Source organism: Mobula hypostoma, chromosome 7 (assembly GCF_963921235.1).
Source record: "Mobula hypostoma chromosome 7, sMobHyp1.1, whole genome shotgun sequence".
Lineage (NCBI taxonomy): Eukaryota > Metazoa > Chordata > Chondrichthyes > Myliobatiformes > Myliobatidae > Mobula > Mobula hypostoma.
Genome location: NC_086103.1, coordinates 156,162,835 through 156,184,265, shown reverse-complemented (window position 1 = coordinate 156,184,265; position 21,431 = coordinate 156,162,835). Strand labels below are relative to the sequence as shown.

The window sequence follows — 21,431 nt, the reverse complement described above, 5'->3', positions numbered from 1 at the left end:
ATGAATACAGGACTGAAGGTGTTAAATTTGAACGCATGCAGTATACAAAATAAGGTAGATGATCTTGTAGTGCAGTTAGAGATTGGCAGGTATGAAGCTGTGGGCATCACTGAGTCGGGACTGAAAGAAGATTATAGTTGAGAGCTTAAATTCCAAGTATGCACATTGCATTGAAAAGACAAGCAGGTAGACAGAGAGGGTGGAGAGACTCTGTTGGCAAAACTAAAATCAAATCCTTTGAAAGAGGTGACATAAGACTGGAAGATGTAGAATCATTGGGGGTAGAGTTAAGGAACTACAAGGGTAAAAAGACCATGATAGGAGTTATATACAGGCCTCCTAACTGTAGCCAAGATGGGGGCTACAAATTACAATGGGAGATAGAAAATGCATGTCAAAAGGGCAATACTATAATAGTCATGGGGGATTTCAAACTGCAGGTAGATTAGGAAAATCTGTTTGGTGCTAATTTTGGATCCCAAGAGAAAGAATTTGTAGAATACCTATCAGGAGTCTTTCTAGAGCTGCTTGTGGCTGCACCCGCTAGGGGATCAATGATTCTGGATTGGGAGTTATATAATAAACTGGATTTGAATAGAGAGCTTAAGATAAAGGAACCCCTAGGAGACAGTGATCATAATATGATAGAATTCACCCTGCAGTTTGAAAGGGAGAAGCTAAAGTCAGTTGGGTCAGGAGCGGAGTAAAGGGAATTACAGAACGGCAGATAGGGAGGGAGGAAATCGAACATTTCAGAGTTTTGAGCATAGAAGTTTATCTGTAACTAGGGATGTGTAACATCCAATACGACAGCAACAATTGTACACTGCTTCCAAAACAATGCCTGTATTGACAACATAATCATTTTGAGTGATGGAAATTCACCCTCAGGGAATGCACAAAACAATAACAAAAAAATTAGATACAGAACAAAATTCCAATCACATGGAATTGATGTGAGAAAACAAAAACTTAGTTAACACAATATGTCAAAGAAACAACTAATGTTGTCAATTTTCCCCAAGGCTTTGAGTTATGGAAAGTCACAATATGGTTGGTTTTATAGGAACTTGACCTCTCCATAACATAGAGGGTGTACAGTATTTACAACCAACATTTAAGTCACCTCTTTTAATTCCACCACCAAAGCTTGGCACTGAGTTTCAAATCAGGTAATTTGCACCACAACTGATTTAGCAAATTACACCAACTTCAATGTTTAAATTCAAAACACATTCAGTTCTTGGCCAAAGCAAGAAATAAATCACCTTGACACTACTTCATCCAGGAAAGGAAACAATAATGGAATTCACCTTTCACAAAACTCTGTGTGATTACTAGTCACTTATTATTAGTCCATAATTAGTCATGAGAGGGGGACAGGAATGGATGCTCTATGTGTTAGAAGGTAGAGAAGGAGGTAAAAGAGTGGGGGGGGGGAACAACATTACAGTATGTCGAGGGGACATGATGGAGGCTTCATCTACTGAGGCTATACGGGGTGAACTTAAATAAGGAAGGTACAGTCACTCTGATGGTATCATACTATAGTCTCCATAATAGCCACGATGGCATTGTAGGACAAATATGCAAGCACATTAGGGAAAGGTGCAAAATCAATAGGGTTGTTGTAATAATGAGTGACTTCAATTTCATTGATAGACTGGGACATCCTTAGTGCAAGGCAGAATTTATAAGGTGCATGCACAAAGTTTGAGCAATGAGCCTAGCCAGGTAACTGACTGTTCAGTGGGGGGAAAAAAGGTTAAGGAACAGTGATCACAACTCCTTATGTTTTAAGATAGCTATGGATGAGGATAGTTCAGCAAAACATCATGGGCGGCCTGTTCCTGACCTGTACTGGTCTGTGTTCTAAAATAGTAGAGAAGAAATCATTTCAGACTCATATGAATACTGACATCCCATTACAGCTACTTTGCTTGTAGTAGTTGGATGGATTGTTGCCAATGTGGCTTTAATTTGCTTTCCTTTAAGATATTTAAAATGCAATTTATTTTCACAAGGTTCCCTTGCCTTCCAGTATCCTGAACAAACAGACTACTAGCTCAATTTCTGAAAAGGGACAACTTAAAACAAATGGGACACTAGTTAACATATAACAATGTCATATTTTCCTTGACATGAAATATAAAATCTTAAAATAAGTTACTGTACTAAAGTATGAAATTATGTAATCCTATAGTAAAAAATATATGGTGACCCCTTGTTATGGGGTGTGGGAGGGCGCAGGGTTGCATTTCTAAATGTAATTCTCCATGGCGTAAAACTGTCATCTGTATCAAGAAACATAATTTGAAAAGAAAGAAGTTCTGCAATAATTGTTACGTTTTTCTATATAAATTCTGTGAGAGTAAATTTTATTCCGTATTTCTAACTTTGGTAAGTGATTTTGAATTCTGTCAGAGCGAATTTCCATAACTTCTACTGGCATTTAGATGTGGGCATTCAGAACCAGAAAAACATCTTAATGAACCTGCACCTCACAAAATAATTTAATTTCTTAATTATAGCCACTGTTGTACTATGAAACATAATATCAAATCTTGAAAAAACCTTTAGTGCATTTACCAGCCTCCCATCAGGCACGGAGGAACAAGTTAGTCTGAAACCCTGATATTCAGCAACCACTTATCAACACACAAAGACCACAGACTTAAAAGTATTTCCAGAAAAAAAACAATTAAATAGGAAGCATCGAATGTTAGCTGTACTTGGAATCTACTCATATATAATTAGAGGTGAAGAAAAGCCGACAGAGTAATTTAGTCATTATTTCCAATGGAGGTTCTTATTACTGAATTATTTGCCTCTATGCAACATTCTCAAGTGTACACTGCATATAGCATGTTATCCTATCACAACACGGTCTGTGGTTAGAAAAATCCACACCTCACAAGCTCCGAACTGTCGTTCTTAAATGAAACTTGTAATAGAACATAGAACATAGAAATCTACAGCACACACTGTGTTGTGCCAGCCATGTAACCTACTCTCGAAACTGCCTAGAATAATGTACTTTAGAAATACTTTCAAGATATTCTCATCCGTCAGATATTTAATCAGAAGCTGGCAATGTACAGTGAAATTGTTTCTGCAAAAGTCAACAAATATCCTACGTCTACTGAAATTACGCTTTATTTTTCATTGTAACCATCTCTAATATGAAATATAAAATATTAAAATAAGTTACTAAAAACCAGAAATGCTGCAGCTTTTTACAAAGTTTGCTTTTGTTACACAATGGTGACTCTACAGATGACACACAGTCATAGACAGGGAAAAATTTATTTGATCTTCCATCCCATTTGAAAATGTAGCATGTTGAACTAAATATTAACAGGAAAAGTAAAGCGTTCTACAACTGAAGTATATTTGCACTCTAGTTGCTATAGTAATGTAGTATACCAATCTCACACAGCATCTCAGTAAATAGCATGGAGAGACAAATAGTCTTTAATTTTAATGACATTACTATGTGGATAAATATTTACTAATATACCCAGAATAACGCTCTGATCATGGAAAGAGTGTTTTGGATGTTTTGTATCAACCTAAAAAAGCACTAATTGACACTATGCCATGTTAAACAACATTGCACATAACACCAGGTCAGTTGAAAATGATATTATAATAATAGCCATCTGTTCTTTCATAATCCTTGAGGCAAAAGGGATTGTTAAGCATCTTTCTTATAAAGTCATTCTTTTCTCATGATACCATAATAAGAAAATAAAGTAAATAACAAAAACATTAGCTGCTTATATATTTTCTGCTCCAAAGGCAGAAAACATATAGAACATAGAATAGTACAGCACAGTACAGGCCCTTCAGCCCACAATGTTGTGCCGACCCTCAAACCCTGCCTCCAATATAAGCCCCCACCTTAAATTCCTCCATACACCTGTCTAGTAGTCTCTTAAACTTCACTAGTGTATCTGCCTCCACCACTGACTCAGGCAGTGCATTCCACGCACCAACCACTCTCTGAGTAAAAAACCTTACTCTAATATCCCCCTTGAACTTCCCACCCCTTACCTTAAAGCCATGTCCTCTTGTATTGAGCAGTGGTACCCTGGGGAAGAGGCGCTGGCTATCCACTCTATCTATTCCTCTTATTATCTTGTACACCTCTGTCATGTCTCCTCTCATCCTCCTTCTCTCCAAACAGTAAAGCCCTAGCTCCCTTAATCTCTGATCATAATACATACTCTCTAAACCAGGCAGCATCCTGGTAAATCTCCTCTGTACCCTTTCCAATGCTTCCACATCCTTCCTATAGAGAGGCGACCAGAACTGGACACAGTACTCCAAGTGTGGCCGAACCAGAGCTTTATAGAGCTGCATCATTACCTCGCGACTCTTAAACCCGATCCCTCGACTTATGAAAGCTAACACCCCATAAGCTTTCTTAACTACCCTATTCACCTGTGAGGCAACTTTCAGGGATCTGTGGACATGACCCCCAGATCCCTCTGCTCCTCCACACTACCAAGTATCCTGCCATTTACTTTGTACTCTGCCTTGGAGTTTGTCCTTCCAAAGTGTACTACCTCATACTTCTTGGGGTTGAACTCCATCTGCCACTTCTCAGCCCACTTCTGCATCCTATCAATGTCTCTCTGCAATCTTTGACAATCCCCTACACTATCTACACCACCACCAACCTTTGTGTCGTCTGCAAACTTGCCAACCCACCCTTCTACCCCAACATCCAGGTCGTTAATAAAAATCACGAAAAGTAGAGGTCCCAGAACAGATCCTTGTGGGACACCACTAGTCACAGTCCCCCAATCTGAATGTACTCCCTCCACCATGACCCTCTGCCTTCTGCAGGCAAGCCAATTCTGAATCCACCTGGCCAAACTTCCCTGGATTCCATGCCTTCTGACTTTCTGAATAAGCCTACCCTGTGGAACCTTGTCAAATGCCTTACTAAAATCCATATAGATCACATCCACTGCACTACCCTCATCTGTCTGTGGTATAAAAAACTTAAACCACAAACTTTTTCCCTCCATTTTGAAATAACTAAATTCAACTCTAATTACAATATGAAAGTCTGAAGACTACAGTACCTTTAATAAGTGGTTATGTGCAGTAAAGTGTTTAACTTGTGGAAGAATTAAATAATTGAAATAAGCTGAGACCATAATCGACGGAATGAAAGCTCTTTAAAGTTTTAGTTCCTCATCCAAATTCTCTCCACTGGGGTTAAACCAGATTACACTGGGCCTGGCTGCTGCCCAACCACACCACCTGCTGTGCCCACCCACCCAGATTTACCTTCCCTGGATGTGGAAGCCTAAACAAGCTGACACTCTGCTCTCAGGGAGCACCACATGAGGCACAGCACTGCTCCTGGAAGGCCCAAGCTGTCTTTGACAACAAGCCAGCTACATTTCAACAATTGAGATAATTTTTAAAAAAGTAAAATTGTCTTACGAGGCAGTTAATGGCATTAAATTAAAATGGCATTTAATAACTCGATTATGTAAACTGCAAGTAACACAGCCAAAACGCTGGAGGAACTCAGCAAGGTGAGGCAGCATCTATGGAGGGGAATAAACAGTCGATGTTTTGGTCCGAGACCCTTTATCAGGACTGGAAAGGAAGGGGGAAGGAATAACAAGGTGGGGGAGGGGGAAAGAAGTACAAACCGAATGATGATAGGTGAAGCCAGGTGAGGGGGAGGTAGGTAGGTAGGTAGATGGGGGAGGGGGGAATGAAATGAGAAGCTAGGAGCTGGAAGGTGGACAAGGTAAAGTTCTGAAGAAGGAATCTGGTAGGAGAGGAGAGTGGACCATGGAAGAAAGGGAAGGAGGAGGGTCACCAGAGGTAGGTGATAGGGCAGGTGAGAAAAAGAGAAAGGATAAGAGGGGAACCAGAAGTCAGATAAATTGATATTAAAGTTGTCAGGTGGGAGGCTACGCAGATGGACTATGAGGTGTTGCTCCTCCACTCTGAGATTAGCCCCATTGTGGCAGTAGAGGAGGTAGGAGCCAACATGTCTGAATGGGAATGGGGAGGCGAATTAAAATGGTGGGTCACCAGAACACTGTCTCTTGCAGATGGAGCAAAGATTAGTCTGCACTTACCTTCCTCCACAGAGTCAGCAACCTCATCAAAATCAATGGGGTTACCATTCGCAAGCCAGCTATTCCTGCCATAAAGATGCTGATTTGGTACAAACTGCACCCAGTCCCTCTGGCTACCAGTTCTAATCAAGCACCTGCATTTGCCCAAGCATGCTTCAAAATACAATGCATCCCAAGTCCTGAAGCCTTCAGTAGAGAACTGCCAGCTGACAGTCAACTTAACTGAAGTCAATGTGCTCACTTAAGTGCAATAAGTCTGAAACTGAATACTGTGAATATTTTTAGCGATATTTGCAATATATGGATTTGCTTATTACATTTTAACGAAACATAAAAGGTGTGTCTTTTGAACTTAACTGTTATCGAGTCTGTAAACTGCATTGACAGACAGGCTATAGCCAACTGTTTTGCTCTTTGCCAAAGAGTTGAATTGAAGTAGAGTGCCCCACTGAGTGCTGGCGCGTGGCCAAGTGGTTAAGACGTCTGTCTAGTGATCTGAAGGTCGCTAGTTCGAGCCTCAGCTGAGGCAACGTGTTGTGTCCTTGAGCAAGGCACTTAACCACACATTGCTCTGTGACGACACCGGTGCCAAGCTGTATCGGTCCTAGTGCCCTTCCCTTGGACAACATCGGTGGCGTGGAGAGGGGAGACTTGCCACATGGGCAACTGCCAGTCTTCCATATAATCTTGCCCAGGCCTACGCCCTGGAAACCTTCCAAGGCGCAAATCCATGATCTCACGAGACTAATGGATGCCTATATATATATATCTGTGTGTGTGTGTGTGTGTGTGTGTGTGTGTGTGTGTGTCACACTGATCGCTTAACCTCATTTTAAACTGTGTTACCTCTAGTTTCAGCCATGACAGATTCCATCCTTTCTCCGTAATCCTCTTCAGTCTTGTGACGGGAAATAATATTTGCATTCTTCCACTTCTGACCTCCTGATCATCCTCAATCACTGTAATGCTGATCGCTGCTTCTTAAGGTGAGAAATCCTAAATTCTATAATTTCCTCTATTTTCCATTTATTAAAGACATTTCCTACGACACACCATTTTTGAACAAACTTTTAATCATCTGCCTATTATTATGTAACATTCTATACTTGGCTGTATGGGATTCCTTTTTATTTGACACCAGTTTCTAAGCTAATAACTAATCTTTTGGGGAGATTGAACAGAAAAAGAATATTTCTACATTCAATTTTACATCCATGAATGCACTTTCTCAGAAAATAAACTGCAAATATTTAGCTTTTAATAATAAATTTTGGCTTTTGGTATTGTACAGTATTTCAAAATAGATATAGCCCAATGATTACAATCAAGTCAATACCTTCAGGAGAAAACTCCTATTTGTCAATCAGCGATAACAACTTTGGGAATGTCTAATGATACATTTGCAAGAAAAAAAGAAAGGACACCTCAACTATTTTTGACATAGAAATAGGACATAAGAGCAGAATTAGGTTATTAGGCTCCACCATTCCATCGTGGCTGATTTATTGCCTCTCTCAATGCCGTTCTCCTGCCTTTTCCTCATAACCTTTGACTCTCTTATTAATTAAGAACCAATCAACCTCTGCCTTAAATATACACAATGACTTGGCCTCCACAGTGGTCTGTGGCAATGAATTCCACAGATTCACCACCCTCTAACTAAAGAAACTCCTCCACATCTCTGTTCAAAGGGGACGTCCTTCCCTGTATTCTGAAGCTGAGCCTTTGGTCCTAGACTCGCGCACTACAGGAAACGTTCTCTTCGCACTCACTTTCTCCAAGCTTTTCAATATTTGATAGGTTTCAATGAGATCTCCCCCATTTCATTTTTCTTATCTCCACCAAGTACAAGAACAGAGCCATCAAACACTCCTCCTACTTTCATTCCCAGGATCATTCTCATGAACTTCCTCTGGACCATCTCCAATGCCAGCACATCCCTTCCTAGATAAGGAGCCCAAAATATATTTTGTTGGAACACCACAGTGAAATGTTCATTGCTTATGAATGCCAACTAAAATTAAATGATGAAGGGAAGTACACAGAATATTCCCAGACAGACAGCATAAAAAAATCTATGTTTTTTGGTCTGATGGTCTAATATTTCTCCAGAGATGAAGAGCAAATCAGATTTATAGACATAACAGACAAGATATAAATCTCCTTTACTTCAGAAGATGTGAGCTGAGGTCATCCAACCACAGTAAATGTACTGGAATGCTTGGCCTGAAAAGACTAATGGAAATCTGAATACATATATAACGTAAGAAATAACACCCTGACTTCCTCTAGGAAGTCTTTTCTATAATTAAAGCAGAAATACACAGTCATTGAAATGCATTATAAAACAATTCGTTAGCCTGGTTTTGTACATAACACATTGAATCACTTACCACTATCTTCAACTGAGAAGTGAAAAATGTCACTTGTCGCATTGATTCCTTCTTTCAGCACATAGCAGATTTTCATGCCATCAACATCACCTGAAATACCAAAGACAGTTTATTGTCATAACATGGCCACATTACTATCTGCTTTTCACATAGCTTTGTTTAATAAGTTTCCTTCAGTGGTCAATGAAATCTTTAGAGAAGTCACTCATGACCAGTGAGACATGCATGTGGGTGGCACTGTCGTGCAGCAGTTGGCACGACGCTTTACAGCATCAGCGTGCTGGGTTCAATTCTCACCACTGTCTAAAAAGAGTCTGCACATCCTCCCTGTGTCCACATGGGTTTTCTCCAGGTGCTATGAATTCCTCCTACATTCCAAAGATGTACCGTTTGGTCATTGGTCATTGCAGACATCCCACCCTGCAAAAACTCATTTCGGGGAGGTAGCACCATCAATTTGCAGGAGACTCCCGGAACTTCCGGGAGAGGTGGGATGTCTGCAATAGAGTAGCTCCTTAGCAGCTAGCCAGCTAGTTTAAATAACGTTAGCTATGCTAATGAACGATTAACACCTGTTAAACTCACCTCCACATGTCTTGTACAGTCTTAACCCATCATGGGCAATAAAAAAGTCACTGTTGCAAACAGTGCAGCGAGCAACACTGTCATTATTTTTGACCCCTGTTAGGCAGGGGTACACTTTAGTGTAGTCTGGGGTGATGTACGTTTTATATTTTCTTTTTTTGGAACACTCTGCTATGGCACACTCTCGCGCGTGCTCTTTCTCTCGCTCTCTCTCTCTCGTGGTCGCTCTTGCTCTCTCGCTCTCTCTCACTCTCTCTCTCTCTCTCTCGCTCTCACGCTCTCTCGCACGCTCTCAAAAAATTGATTTCCGGGACATTATATATAATGTCCACTATTAATATGCGGGAGACTCCCGGAACTTCCGGGAAAGGTGGGATGTCTGTCATTGTAAATTGTCTCATGACTGGGCTCGGTTTAAGTCTGGGGATTGCTGGGTGGCACGACACCAGGGGCTGATTCTACGATGTATCTCAATAAATAAATATGTTATGGTTGTTGAGAGACCCACTAGTATGCAGTGTAAGTTTGAGAAAATGCTCTGTAAACCTGAATTAGATGATGTAAAATGGCAGTGATTAAAAGCTAGCAACTCAAGATAGGTGGGGAAAAAGCTGAGAACATCACAGGATTTAGCATGTACTCCTGCAGAAAGGCAGCATCAAAACAGAAGAATAACCTTAAACTATAGCTACTCTTCCATATTTGATGTTAGGCTTTGGTTTGGGAAAAGCCCACAAATAACTCATTTTGATATCAAGTTACTGAACAATTCAAACAACTTCCATTAGATAACTACTGATTCTTGCTTTCAGCCACTCAGTTGGAAACAACAACTTGCTAAAGGGTTGCTAAACTGCACACTTAAAAAAATACTGTTCCTAATTATCTTTATCAAATGCTGCAAAACAGTGAGCATTTGAAGTAAATGATGAATTAAATTAGATTGTTGCCTTGCTCTGTTGTCATTATTCAAGGCACTCTCTATCTGAAACACAGCTGATGTACAATCAGCAGAAAGGTTACAGCCGTTCAAGATGCTCACCACCACTTTTGCAAGGGTAATTACAGGTGTGCATTAAATAATAACTTTGCAAGAGATGCCCAGGTCCTAAAACAAAAAGAAGAAGAAAGTAACAGCCACTCAAGTAAAACACCACTACACACAGACCAGGATTTGAGACCCCGGTGATTTCAAAGGGAATTGTAGGCCTGCAGCGTGGATTAAGTATCAAGTTTATTATCACTGACCTACAATATATCATGAAATCTGTTGTTTTCTGGCAGCAATACAGTGTAATACAAAAGCTTACTATAAATTACAATAAGAAATATATAAAAATATATAGATATAGTGCAAAAAGAGACCAAAACAGTGATCAGAGAAATCCCAAGTAATTATTCACAAAAATTATAAGTTTACTTTTACGTTATTTATTTATTAAGACACCGTGCAGGACAGGCCTTTCCAACCCTCTGAGCCACGCCGCCCAGCAAACCGTGACTTAACCCTAGTCTAATCACGGGTCAATTCCCAATGACCAATTAACCTACCTAATGGTGCGTCTTTGGAATGTGGGAGGAAACTAGAGCACCTGGAGAAAAACCATGTAGTCATGGGGAGAACGTACAAACCCATTACAGACAGTGGCAAGAATTTTACTAATATAAACTTCGCGAATTATTGCTAAGTAAGTCTAACCATTTTTTTTTAGATTAATTACTTCAATTTCAAAACTCGGAGTTTCTCCAAGCTTCAAATATACATTCCACTAAGAAGTGCCACAGTTTTTGCAAGAAACAAAGCTTAAACCCAGCACTTCATCTGGTATTCTTGTATTCACGCAAATAATTTACAGAATTCAATAACTGAATAATCTGGGACGCATGGTAGATTTGATATTTATCATATTGAACCAATGAAAAGCAGCAGTTAAGCAATGCCTGCAGGACATCGAACAGTAAAAAAAAGTTGTGGGCGTTATGGTAACGGAGCAGTTCGTGCGATGCTATTACAGCTCGAGGCATTCCGGAGTTTGAAGTTCAAATCCAGTGCCATTCTGCAAGGAGTCTCTGTAAGTCCTTCCTGTGGAACGTGTAGGTTTTCCCTGGGTGCTCCAGTTTCCTCCCACAGTCCAAAGACATACCAGGTAGGTTAACTGAGCATTATAAATTGTCCCATGATTACATTAGGGTTAATCAGGGTTGTGGAGTTGTTGGGTGGCATGACTTGAAGGGCTTACTCCACGCTGTACCGCTAAATAAATAAATAACATACATGAAAAATCAGGCAGCAGCTATCGAGGAAATAGAGAAATGGTTTACAGTAGATGTACATTGTAGTCAAGTGTAACTAAAACTTCATTGTCTCCAAATGTATCAAAACACAGGTTTTGTGACAAGTTTGCATAAAGTACCTAGAGGTTAGATGGTTTATGAAGGCTACAACTCTTAATGCCAAGTCGGATGCAGACAGGGAGTCAGTCAGGAGCTGCTGATAATGCTTTCTTGCTTTATGTGACTATGCATGCAGTCCCATGGGAAGATCACTTGGAAGAGGCCTTTGGAAGGAAGCTCTCCAAGTACACAGGACTGGTCAGCAACTGTCAGCAGGCTGGATGGAGAGCGAGGTGTCTCCCAGTGGAGGTTGGTTGTAGGGGATTCATAGCCCATTCTTTAGTTAGATCCTTCAGCAATTTGGGCATCGAGGGAGAGAGGAAGAGGAGAGCCATCCGCAGTACCACCGATGCGGCAGAGAGGGCCTCAAGATGGCTGTGGCTCAAAAGAGGGGAGCTGTGGAGTCATAAGTAGCTAGCCATCTGGACACAAGCTGGGGTCTGATCAGCCCCGGCTGGGTCACCTGAAGGAGGATGTATGATGTTGAAAGACCCGAAACACCCGATGATTCCAGGAACATCACTGAAGATGTGTCCAGAAGCATCAGTAGATGTATGTGCACAGGGCCAAGAGCTGGGAGTGGGATTTACCCAGTCTATTTTTGGCCAACATGGATATAAGAGGTTAAATGGTTCCCTTAAGTATGCCAAATTTCTATGATTCAGTATTGTGTACTTGGTAAGGCAATCCAAGGATGAGGTTCTTCCTCTCAAGTTTTGCAAATAACTTTAGTCCCACATCCTTCCTCTCATCAAGGTAAGTGGAGATGCTCACTGCTAGCTCCACAATGTTCAATTCCATTCATTACTCAGACAATGAAGCAACGTCCACATACAGCAAGACCTGGAAAATATTTATTCATGGGCTGATAAATGGCAAGTAACAATGGTGGCAGAAACATGCCAGACAATGACCATCTCTACTTAACCTTGATATTTGATGGTGTTACTATCACCAAATCTTTTACCATCAGTAATCTGGGAATCACCACTGACCAGAAACTGAACTAGACCAGCCAGACTGCAGGTCAGAGCCAGAATATTTTCCAGTGATACCCCAAGTCTTTCCGATGTCTACAGGGCACAGGCTAAGAACATAATGGAATATTTTGCACTTGACAAGATGAGTGAAGTTTTAGCAACACAATAATTATAACACTTTTCAGAACACAGCAGCTACCATCCACCATCCTAAATACTTATTATCTTCATCGTCAGCATGATATGCTAGCTACAAAAGACACTGCAGGGGCAGCCTAGGTTAGTCCAGGAGCACCTCCAAATGTGCAGCTTCTTTCATAAAGAAGGACAGGAATAGTAGGTGCTTTGGAAGATGACCACCTGCAGGTATCTCTCCAAGTCACAAACCAACCTAACACAGAAACATACCACTGTTCCTTCATTGTGACTGGATATCATCAGAAAGACTCAGCCCTTCAAAATGGTCAGTCAACAGGTTCTCAAGCCTTGCCATCAACTCTTGCATACCGAAAATACTCCACTGATTTCATAAGAAATTGCTTTCAGAAGGAGTTCAATATGCAGCTCTTACAACATAAGCATATTAAGAGCAAGTAATCAATACTGAAATTCTCCATTAACTCCAAAATCAGAAGAATACATTCTAGTATAGTGATCCACATCTATTATATTCACAGCCAAGCCAGAAATGAATACAAACAATTCTATCCAGCACACACAAAATGCTGGAGGAACTCAGCAGGCCAGGCAGCATCTATGGAAAAAAGTACAGTCGACGTTTCTGGCCAAGATTCTTTGGCAGGACTAGAAAAACAGAAGAGAAGATTTAAAAGGTGGGGAAGCGGCGAGAGAAACACCAGGTGATAGGTGAAAACTGGGAGGGGGAGGGATAAAGTTGATTGGTTAAAGAGATACAGGGCTGGAGAAGGGGGAGTCTGATAGGAGAGAGTCGAAGGCCATGGAAGAAAGAAAGGGGACGAAGAGCACCAAAGGGAGGTGATGGGCAGGCGAGGAGATAAGGTGAGAGAGGGAAAAGGGGATGGGAAATGGTGAAGAGGGGAGCATTACCAGAAGTTAGAGAAGTCGATGTTCATGCCATCAGGTTGGAGGCTACCCAGACGGAATATAAGGTGTTGTTCCTCCAACCTGAGTGTGGCTTCATCTTTACAGTAGAGGAGGCTATGGATAGACATATCAGAATGGGAATGGGAAGTGGAATTAAAATGGGTGGCTGGTGAGAGACCTCGGCACGACAGTAGAGGAGGCCATGGTTTAACATATTGGAATGGGAACGCTCATCGCGACAATAAAGGAACCTTATATTCCATCTGGGTAGCCTCCCACCTCCCCCAGCCTTTTAAATCTACTCTTCATTTTTCTCTCCAGTCCTGCTGAAGGGTCTCGGCCTGAAACATTGACTGTACTTTTTCCCATTAATGCTGCCTGGCCTGCTGAGTTCTTCCAGCATTTTGTGTGTGTTGCTTGGATTTCAAGCATCTGCAGATTTCTCTTGTTTGCAGACAATTCTATACTCTGAATACATATTGGTAAACATTAGAGTCATAGAAAAGTACAGCACAAAAACAGGCCCTTCAGCCCATCTAGTCTGTGCAGAACCTTGTTAACTGCCATGTCCCATCGACCTGCACCAGGACCACAGTCGTTTATAAGATTATCCAAAGTTATTTCATAAAAGGCTTTTTTTAAATGGGGGGGAAGGAAACTTCAATTTACCCCAATAGTAAATTACAACTAGATCTCAGAAAATGACTGTCTGGCAATGTATTTTTCTACCCAGATTCCCCAAACAAAATCTTGTTGCATGTAATTTTAAATGTAAATATAATCTGACATTACTAAAATGAACTTGCTTCTTTGTGTAATGTACTTAAGAAACTGGTACATGGAAAAACATCTCTGTTGAGAGAAAAACAAGCTTAATATTACTGCTTTAACAAACAATAACATAAATTTGTTGGGAAACACAGATAGAGAAGCTTATTTCTGATGTGCAATATACCTGACATCAGGCTCAGGTTGCCAGTTCAAACAAAAAACATTGTCATAGTTTAGCCTGTTATTTGCTAATGTTTGCCACTTGATAATCAGCTACCATAACAACATTTTTCATTCATTAGTCAATGCACACATTGCAGACAAAAACACTTGACATTTGACTGCAAGCTACTCACTGATTCACTTTACAAGATAATTTGGCTTGATAGATACTGACACATTTTCCTACTTAAATCCAGTAACAGCATTCAGAAAAATAATTTCAGAACAACACAGAAAGAAAATTATTTGGAGTTAAAATTACCTTGAGTAAATCTAGTAATGCTGTCATTTCCTTTGCCCAGGTGGATAAGGTGTCCATGTTCAGGGCCTTCCACTACCTTGAACTTCAGAACACTATTCACACTGTCACGATCTTCAGCTTTCAGAGCTTTGCTTGTAATCATGAACCCAAGATGTCCCGTGGCAAGTCCACGCAGAGTGGGAGCACCCTTGTTAACTATAATCTGAGGTATTCCATTGTCAATTGACATTGTCCGTATTCTCATCGTCTGTGGCTTTCGAGTTTCAAAGACAGTATCTGGGAAGACGTAGAAGTCTGTGTGTGTGCCATCAGTCACGATGAAGGAAAAGCTATCTTCAGAAAATTCAGTTCCATCATGCTTGTAACTGATGAGGTTTTCATTCAAGTCCTGCTTTGTAAAGGATCGAGCAGGTGATGTGCGGTTGAATAACAGCTGTCCATGAACAGGTAGTTGCGTCACAGTAAATCGTAGCAACTGATCAGGTGTGTCCCTGTCCTCAACAGTCAGTTCAAAGGGGGTAATTAGTTTCATTTCTCCCTCATGCACCACCAATTCATGTAAAGTAAGCACAGGCTTTTTGTTGTCAACGTCAGTGATCGAGATCCTGAAAGTGCGAAACACAGGGTTGTAACCATCTGTAACTTCAAATTCAAAGCTGTCCATTTTCACCTCGTCATCGGATGTGTGGATGTAGTAAATTTTGTTACCAGCTAACTGAAGCTGCGTGAATGTCGTGATTGGTACTCCGGGCTTATCAGTGCATTCTAGGTGGCCACGGATGGGTGCTCGGGTAATGCTGAAAAGCAGGTGTTCATCTGGACTATTCAGGTCAGTTGTACTAAGTAAATCTGTTGTCAGAGTTACTTTTCCACCTTCCTTCAGAGAGACTCCTTTGCTAACCACATCTGGGAAGATCTTGTCAATTCCACCAATAGTGACGTAAAAGTAACGATCAATGAGTGGATTAATGCCATCTGTTACATCAAACTTGATCAGATCACGGATGCCTTCCTTGCCCGTATGCATATACTGAATCAAGTTCTTGTCGACATCTTCCTGGGTGAAGTTCATCCCTCCTGTTATGTTTACAAATTTCCCAGAAGGGAGAAGATGTTGCAAGAGACCTTGATTTGGTCCATAACGTATAATGTAGACAAGTGTTTTATCATCTGAGTCCAGGTCTGTGGCTTTAAGAATTTTATTATTTATTGTTTTAGTTTCTCCAATGTCTATTTCTAGTCCATCATTTATTGTCATTCTTGGAGTCTCGTCATCGACTGGAATGACCATTATAATTACTGTTTTTTCAACAGTGTACTTCCCATCAGTTAGTTGAATGTTAAAGCTATCTTCTTTTGTTTCAGAGTCATCGTGCTCATAAACAATGCTGGAGCCTTCTCTGATCTCATTTAAAGTAAAGCTGTCAACAAGGACAGTACCTGTAGTAAGCTGATTTACAATCTGCCCGTGTTTTGGTGGTTTAATGATGGTGAAAGTTAATTCATTGGCAGGGATATCACCATCAGCGGCATTTAAAATGGGAGTGTCAATAACCAAACTCATGCCTTCCATTACAACAAACTCTCTCATGTAAATATCTGGTTTCTCATCATTTGCAGGAATTATGATAATGGGGAAAAAGTGTCTTTCGGCGAAGTTAACTCCATCAGAGCAGCGGAACGTAAACCTATCTTCCACTGGTTCCACAGTTTTGTGAATACTTTGCACATAATTAACATGTCCGAGACGTATTTCTTTAAGAGTGAAAGCAGTGATTGCAGTTCCTGCCCGAGATGTTTCAGACCCAGGAGCTGGCGAGATGTTCTCTACGTAGCCTGAGGTTGGTTGGACAATAATCGTACAGAGAATATCATCATCAGGGGTATCAACATCTTCTGCTCTTATATTTTTCAGTGTGATTGTATTTTTCTCACCTTCAACCACGGTGAACTGCTTCCCTATAATAACATTTGGAGCCTGACTGTCAACAGGAAGGATGGTCACCTGCACACGAACACCTTGTACTTTATTCCCTCCAATATTCCACTCATCAGACATGTCAGTGAGAGTCAAATTAAAAGAATCTTCTTTTTTCTGTAATCCTATCTCACCACTTGTATGAGTATAAATCACAACCCCATTGATTATATCTTGCTGTGTAAACCTTTCCGCACGAATTCCATTAACCAAGATCTCTCCTAGTTTTGGTTGATCCTCCACAATGAAAGTCAACCTAAGATCATCAGTATCTTCATCTGTTCCTTGGATAACATTACTTGTTATCTCAGTGGCTCCACTTTCTAGTACATCTATATATGATCCAATAGTTCCAGCTGGCAACATAATAGTTGGCACTTCATCGTCAACTGGGCGAACTCTTATTTTAACATTGATTGTAACAGTATGGACTCCATCACTCACATCAATTTTCAAAGAATCCCCAGTAGATTCATCGCCATTGTGAACATACGCTATTTTCCCATTAGCTATATCATTCAGATTAAATGCTTCTCCTTCATTTATACCAACGCTAGCATACTGCAGTTGCCCATGTTTTGGAAGCTGAGAAAGTGTAAAAGTGATCTGAGGTCTGTCGGTATCGGGATCTGTGGCATCCAATTCAGCGCTTGTAATGACGTAGGTGTCCCTTTCAAACATTGTGAAACCAGTGTTGGTAATTTGCGGTGGCTTGTTGTCAACAGGCTGTAGAAAGATTGTACATGTACCCTCGGCTTTGTTTCCAGCCATGTCTTCCACTGTGAAGTCAAACTGAACAATGTGAGGAGTAATTCCGAGTTCCACGTCTGGGGGCCTGTAGGCGATTTTGTGATGGTTGACTTGGGCCTGTGTGAACTCCGTCACTAAAGTGGAGGGGCTCTCAGTCAGCACTATGTTGCCCATTTGCACGGGATTGTTTTCATCGGTGTCAGTGGGGGGCTTAGTAACCGTGTACTTCAAATCTCTGTCATCCGAGTCCAGGTCAGTATAACGCAGATACTTCCTCCGAAAGTACGTCAAGCGGTACTCTTCGACAATCATTTGCAAAGTGGTTCCTGGATGCATCTCGGGTGGGATGTCGTCAACCGGCTGAATTTTTATCATGAAAGTGTGCTCCCCCGACTGATTGGGCGGGTCGTTGTCATCCTGCACTCGGAAGAAAAACTGGTCCATAACGGTGGTGGTGCTGTGAGGACCGGTGTGTCTATAGAAGAGCTTGCCGTCCAAGATGTCTTGTTGGGACCACTCCAGGACCACCTTCTCGTAGGCGCTCTCGCCCTCAATGAACTGCCAGGAATAGGGCTCCAGAGGCCGCTCGGTCTGGCGGAGGACCAGCTCTCCCACCTGGGACAGCGGCGGCTCCAGCGTGAAGCGTATCGTCGAGTCTTCTGAGTCGACGTCGGTGGCGCTGAGCACGAAGGGCGACAAGGGCATCATCTGGTGCTCGGCCAGCACCAGAACGGTGTTGGCATTGACGACGGGCGGCTCGTCGTCGGTCGGCACGATCGTGATGGGGAAGAGGAACTCGACTTGGTGTGCACCGTCGCTCATGCGGAAGATGATGTTGTCGCTGTAAGTGTCGCTGCCGTCGTGCTGGTAGATGACGGCGCCCGCCTGCAGGTCGGCGGGCGTGAAAAACTTGCTCTGCGCCCCCAGCACGGTCAGCGAGCCGTGCCTCAGGCCGTCCACCACCATGATCCTCACCTCGTCCAGGTTGTCCTCGTCGCTGACCTGCAGGCTGCGCGGGCTGGACAGCGGCCGCGACTGGCCCTCGAACAGCAGCTGGCCGGTGTTGCGTGTGACGACGGGCGCCAGCGTGTTCATGGGTTTCACCACCACCATGAAGGCGAAGGGCTCGGACACGGCGCCCTCGGTGTCCACCACCTCGAACTCGATCTGGAAGATCCTCTCGACGTCCGAGTCGTCGGCTGGCGGTCGGTAGGCGATCCTCAGCTCCTGCAGGTCACTCTGACGGAAGGAGGAGATGGGCAGGTTCTGGTCGTCGGTGCTGACGATGGCCGGCTCATGGCCAGCCGGCGAGGTGATATTGAAGATGAGGTCTCCCGACTCCGACTCGGCGTCCTCGGCCGCCAGCATGTCAGGCGTGATAGCTGTCAGCACGAACTGATCCACCTCCATCATCATCATGGCCACGAAGCTGGGCTTGGGCGGCGTGTTCTCCGCTCCCTCTCGGATGCGCACCAGGATCTGGAAGTACTCCTGCTTCAGCATGTTGCCGTGGAGGTCGTGCAACTCGGCCACCATGGGGATGTAGTCGCGGTTGGGCGACCGGCTGCGGGCTGTGTGCCGGTACCGGATATCTGAGGTGACCAGCTGGTCACAGTCCAAGCTCTGGGCGGACTGGTCAGCGCGCAACAGCCGCCCGTAGCGGGGCAGGCCACCGGCCCCCGGCAGCGGAGTCAGCTTACAGAGCTCCGAGGCGCGGTCGTAGTTGAACTCCAGCACCTTAGAATCGAGCGCGTTGCTGGTGCCCAGTAGCTTCTCGACGGTGAGAGGCATGTTGCGGGTGATGATCTCCAGCTGGGTGAACACCACCTCCACCTCCAGCATGAACGGGACAACCAGCGTATCGGTCTGCGTGTCGTACCTCAGCTGCAGCTTCACCCGGTCGGTAGACGGGCTCCGGGAGCCGAAGTGCGAGTACCTCACCTCGTCGCTCCCGAAGTCGCAGGGAAATTTCTTGGGAGTCAGCTGGCCCGGCCTCTGTGACAGTGGGTCGTTGTCCAGCACGGTGACGGTGCATCTGTCGCCCGGGTGCACCTGGATAACGAGGTCGTTGATGGGGTCGATGTCCACGGACCTCCCGAAAGGCACGCGGATGCCGTTATTGGCGAGAAGTATCGAATCGTCGGATGGCCCTGAACCGAAACCATAATACAGTTCGTGGCTATTGAAGTTCTCCTGCCCCATTGCGCTACCCGTGACAGTCAGAGCCAACAGCACCAGCAAACTTGTCTGGGCTGTATTCAAACGTGAAGATGCAACGTGCCTTCTCCGCTGGGAACTTGCACACACGGCCATGGGGTTAAATTTTTGAAATACTGATGTACTTTCTCTTCTCCTTTACCAGCAAGATTCAATGAATGAAAACTTAATGAGAATTGGCTGATTTTTATTGTTGTTGCTCCCTGCCAGTTTCTCAGCTGCAGCATCAAGTTCCACTGCACCGACTTCAAGCCCAGTCTTGGGCTATAAACTGCCCGCAGCCTTTCAGCAACCTGCTGGCGGAAGCACCGCCCCGTTTCCTGCTCTGGTTGCAGATCAATCAGGTCCCTGCCCTGGAGTTTATCACTCCACTTTCCGGCGGGTGGCTGGCCAGGTGAGCTGTCAATTAGGTGACGTCATCCAGAAGGCGGCTTCCTTCAATCTGTCTCCTGGAATAGACCCGGACAGGCGCTCCGTAAATGGCAACTCAATCTCAAGCAGAAAAGGAGCATAACTACCGGGATTGGGACGAGAGGGTAAAACTGCCAAGAAGTTAGTGGTTGCAATAGGGGAAATAATATGAACCTAAGGAAAGTAAAGTAGTTGACCTAGTGTACATATTGGTAAATAGGTTGGAAGAGAAGACAATGAGGAAGAAAATCAGCTCAGAGTTTGGGTAAGAATATACGAGACGGGAACGGGGAAACTGATACGGAAAAGATTAAAGGAGGAACAAGGAAACAAATTCCAAGATAAAACGGCAGATAAGAACAAAACAAAACATTTTCTTGAATCATTAAATACGAAGCGAGATCGCACATGTGTACAAGTAACAGCTGCCGGTGTTCCATTTTAGCTCATTTTATGTCCGGCAAGCAGTTTAAATTCTGGATTGAGCAACGCGAGACGTCGCTTTTTAACTGTGAATACTGAAGTAATATCATATTTGTCTGGTGTGTTTTTTCCCCTTTATTTTCAGTTAGTTTTACTCTAACAGTGGCATTCGATCCACACGGACATGTAAAATGCAACTTTGTCTACAGCCAGCTGTTGCTCATGACTTGATTGGAGGGTTTCTTCGTTCATACATAACTGAACTTCACAGCGGTCTTTGAAGTACCTGAAACGTACATAATTATATAAGATATATTAAATAGATTAATTGCTTTTTGTTTTACACAATGTTTTGATTGTGAAATGTTAACACAACCGTCGCCTTTTATCATTTGATACGGCTTTTACAAACTTAATGTTGAAACTACAAACGCGCCAATTCCCGAACAATTGTACATCTCTGATTGTTCCATCTATGATTATCGCTGGAAACAGATGCAGTACTATCTTTCTGGTCGGGATATCACTGTTCGCGGCCATCATCTGTCCTACTGTTGGAACTAGTGCGGTGCCGCGTCCCAGGAAAACCTGGAGGGAGCTCGGAATTACACAATTGCACGGTTGACAGCATCCTGGCCCGGGGCTAGGTGACTGGAATCTCCTTCGAGGCACTTTCATTCTCAACTGCCACACAGAGAGAGAGAAAAAAAACAATATGAATCATTTAACCCTTATCCTTTATAACCCTGTTGTCTTTTTAACGTACAACTTCTTTTGAACTTCGGCTCGAGGGTTTTTGCTGGTAAGTTGATCCGGTGTTCCCGACCACAATAACTCTTATCCTGAAGTAGTTGAAAATGTACT

The 21,431-nt window shown here is 42.9% G+C and overlaps 1 protein-coding gene across 1 annotated transcript in view; it reads right to left on the bottom strand.

Annotated features, from left to right (window-relative positions):
- Positions 1-19,973, bottom strand: part of LOC134349683 (FRAS1-related extracellular matrix protein 2-like) — a 204,794-nt gene extending 184,821 nt beyond the window's left edge. The window contains exons 1-2 of the mRNA XM_063054368.1: positions 14,789-19,973; positions 8,510-8,599 (exon numbers count right to left, since the gene is read on the bottom strand). Of these exons, the coding sequence (XP_062910438.1) occupies positions 8,510-8,599; positions 14,789-19,829 (5,131 nt within the window). The 5' untranslated portion in view covers positions 19,830-19,973. The remainder of the gene's footprint in view (positions 1-8,509; positions 8,600-14,788) is intronic.
- Between the last annotated feature and the right edge of the window lie 1,458 nt (positions 19,974-21,431).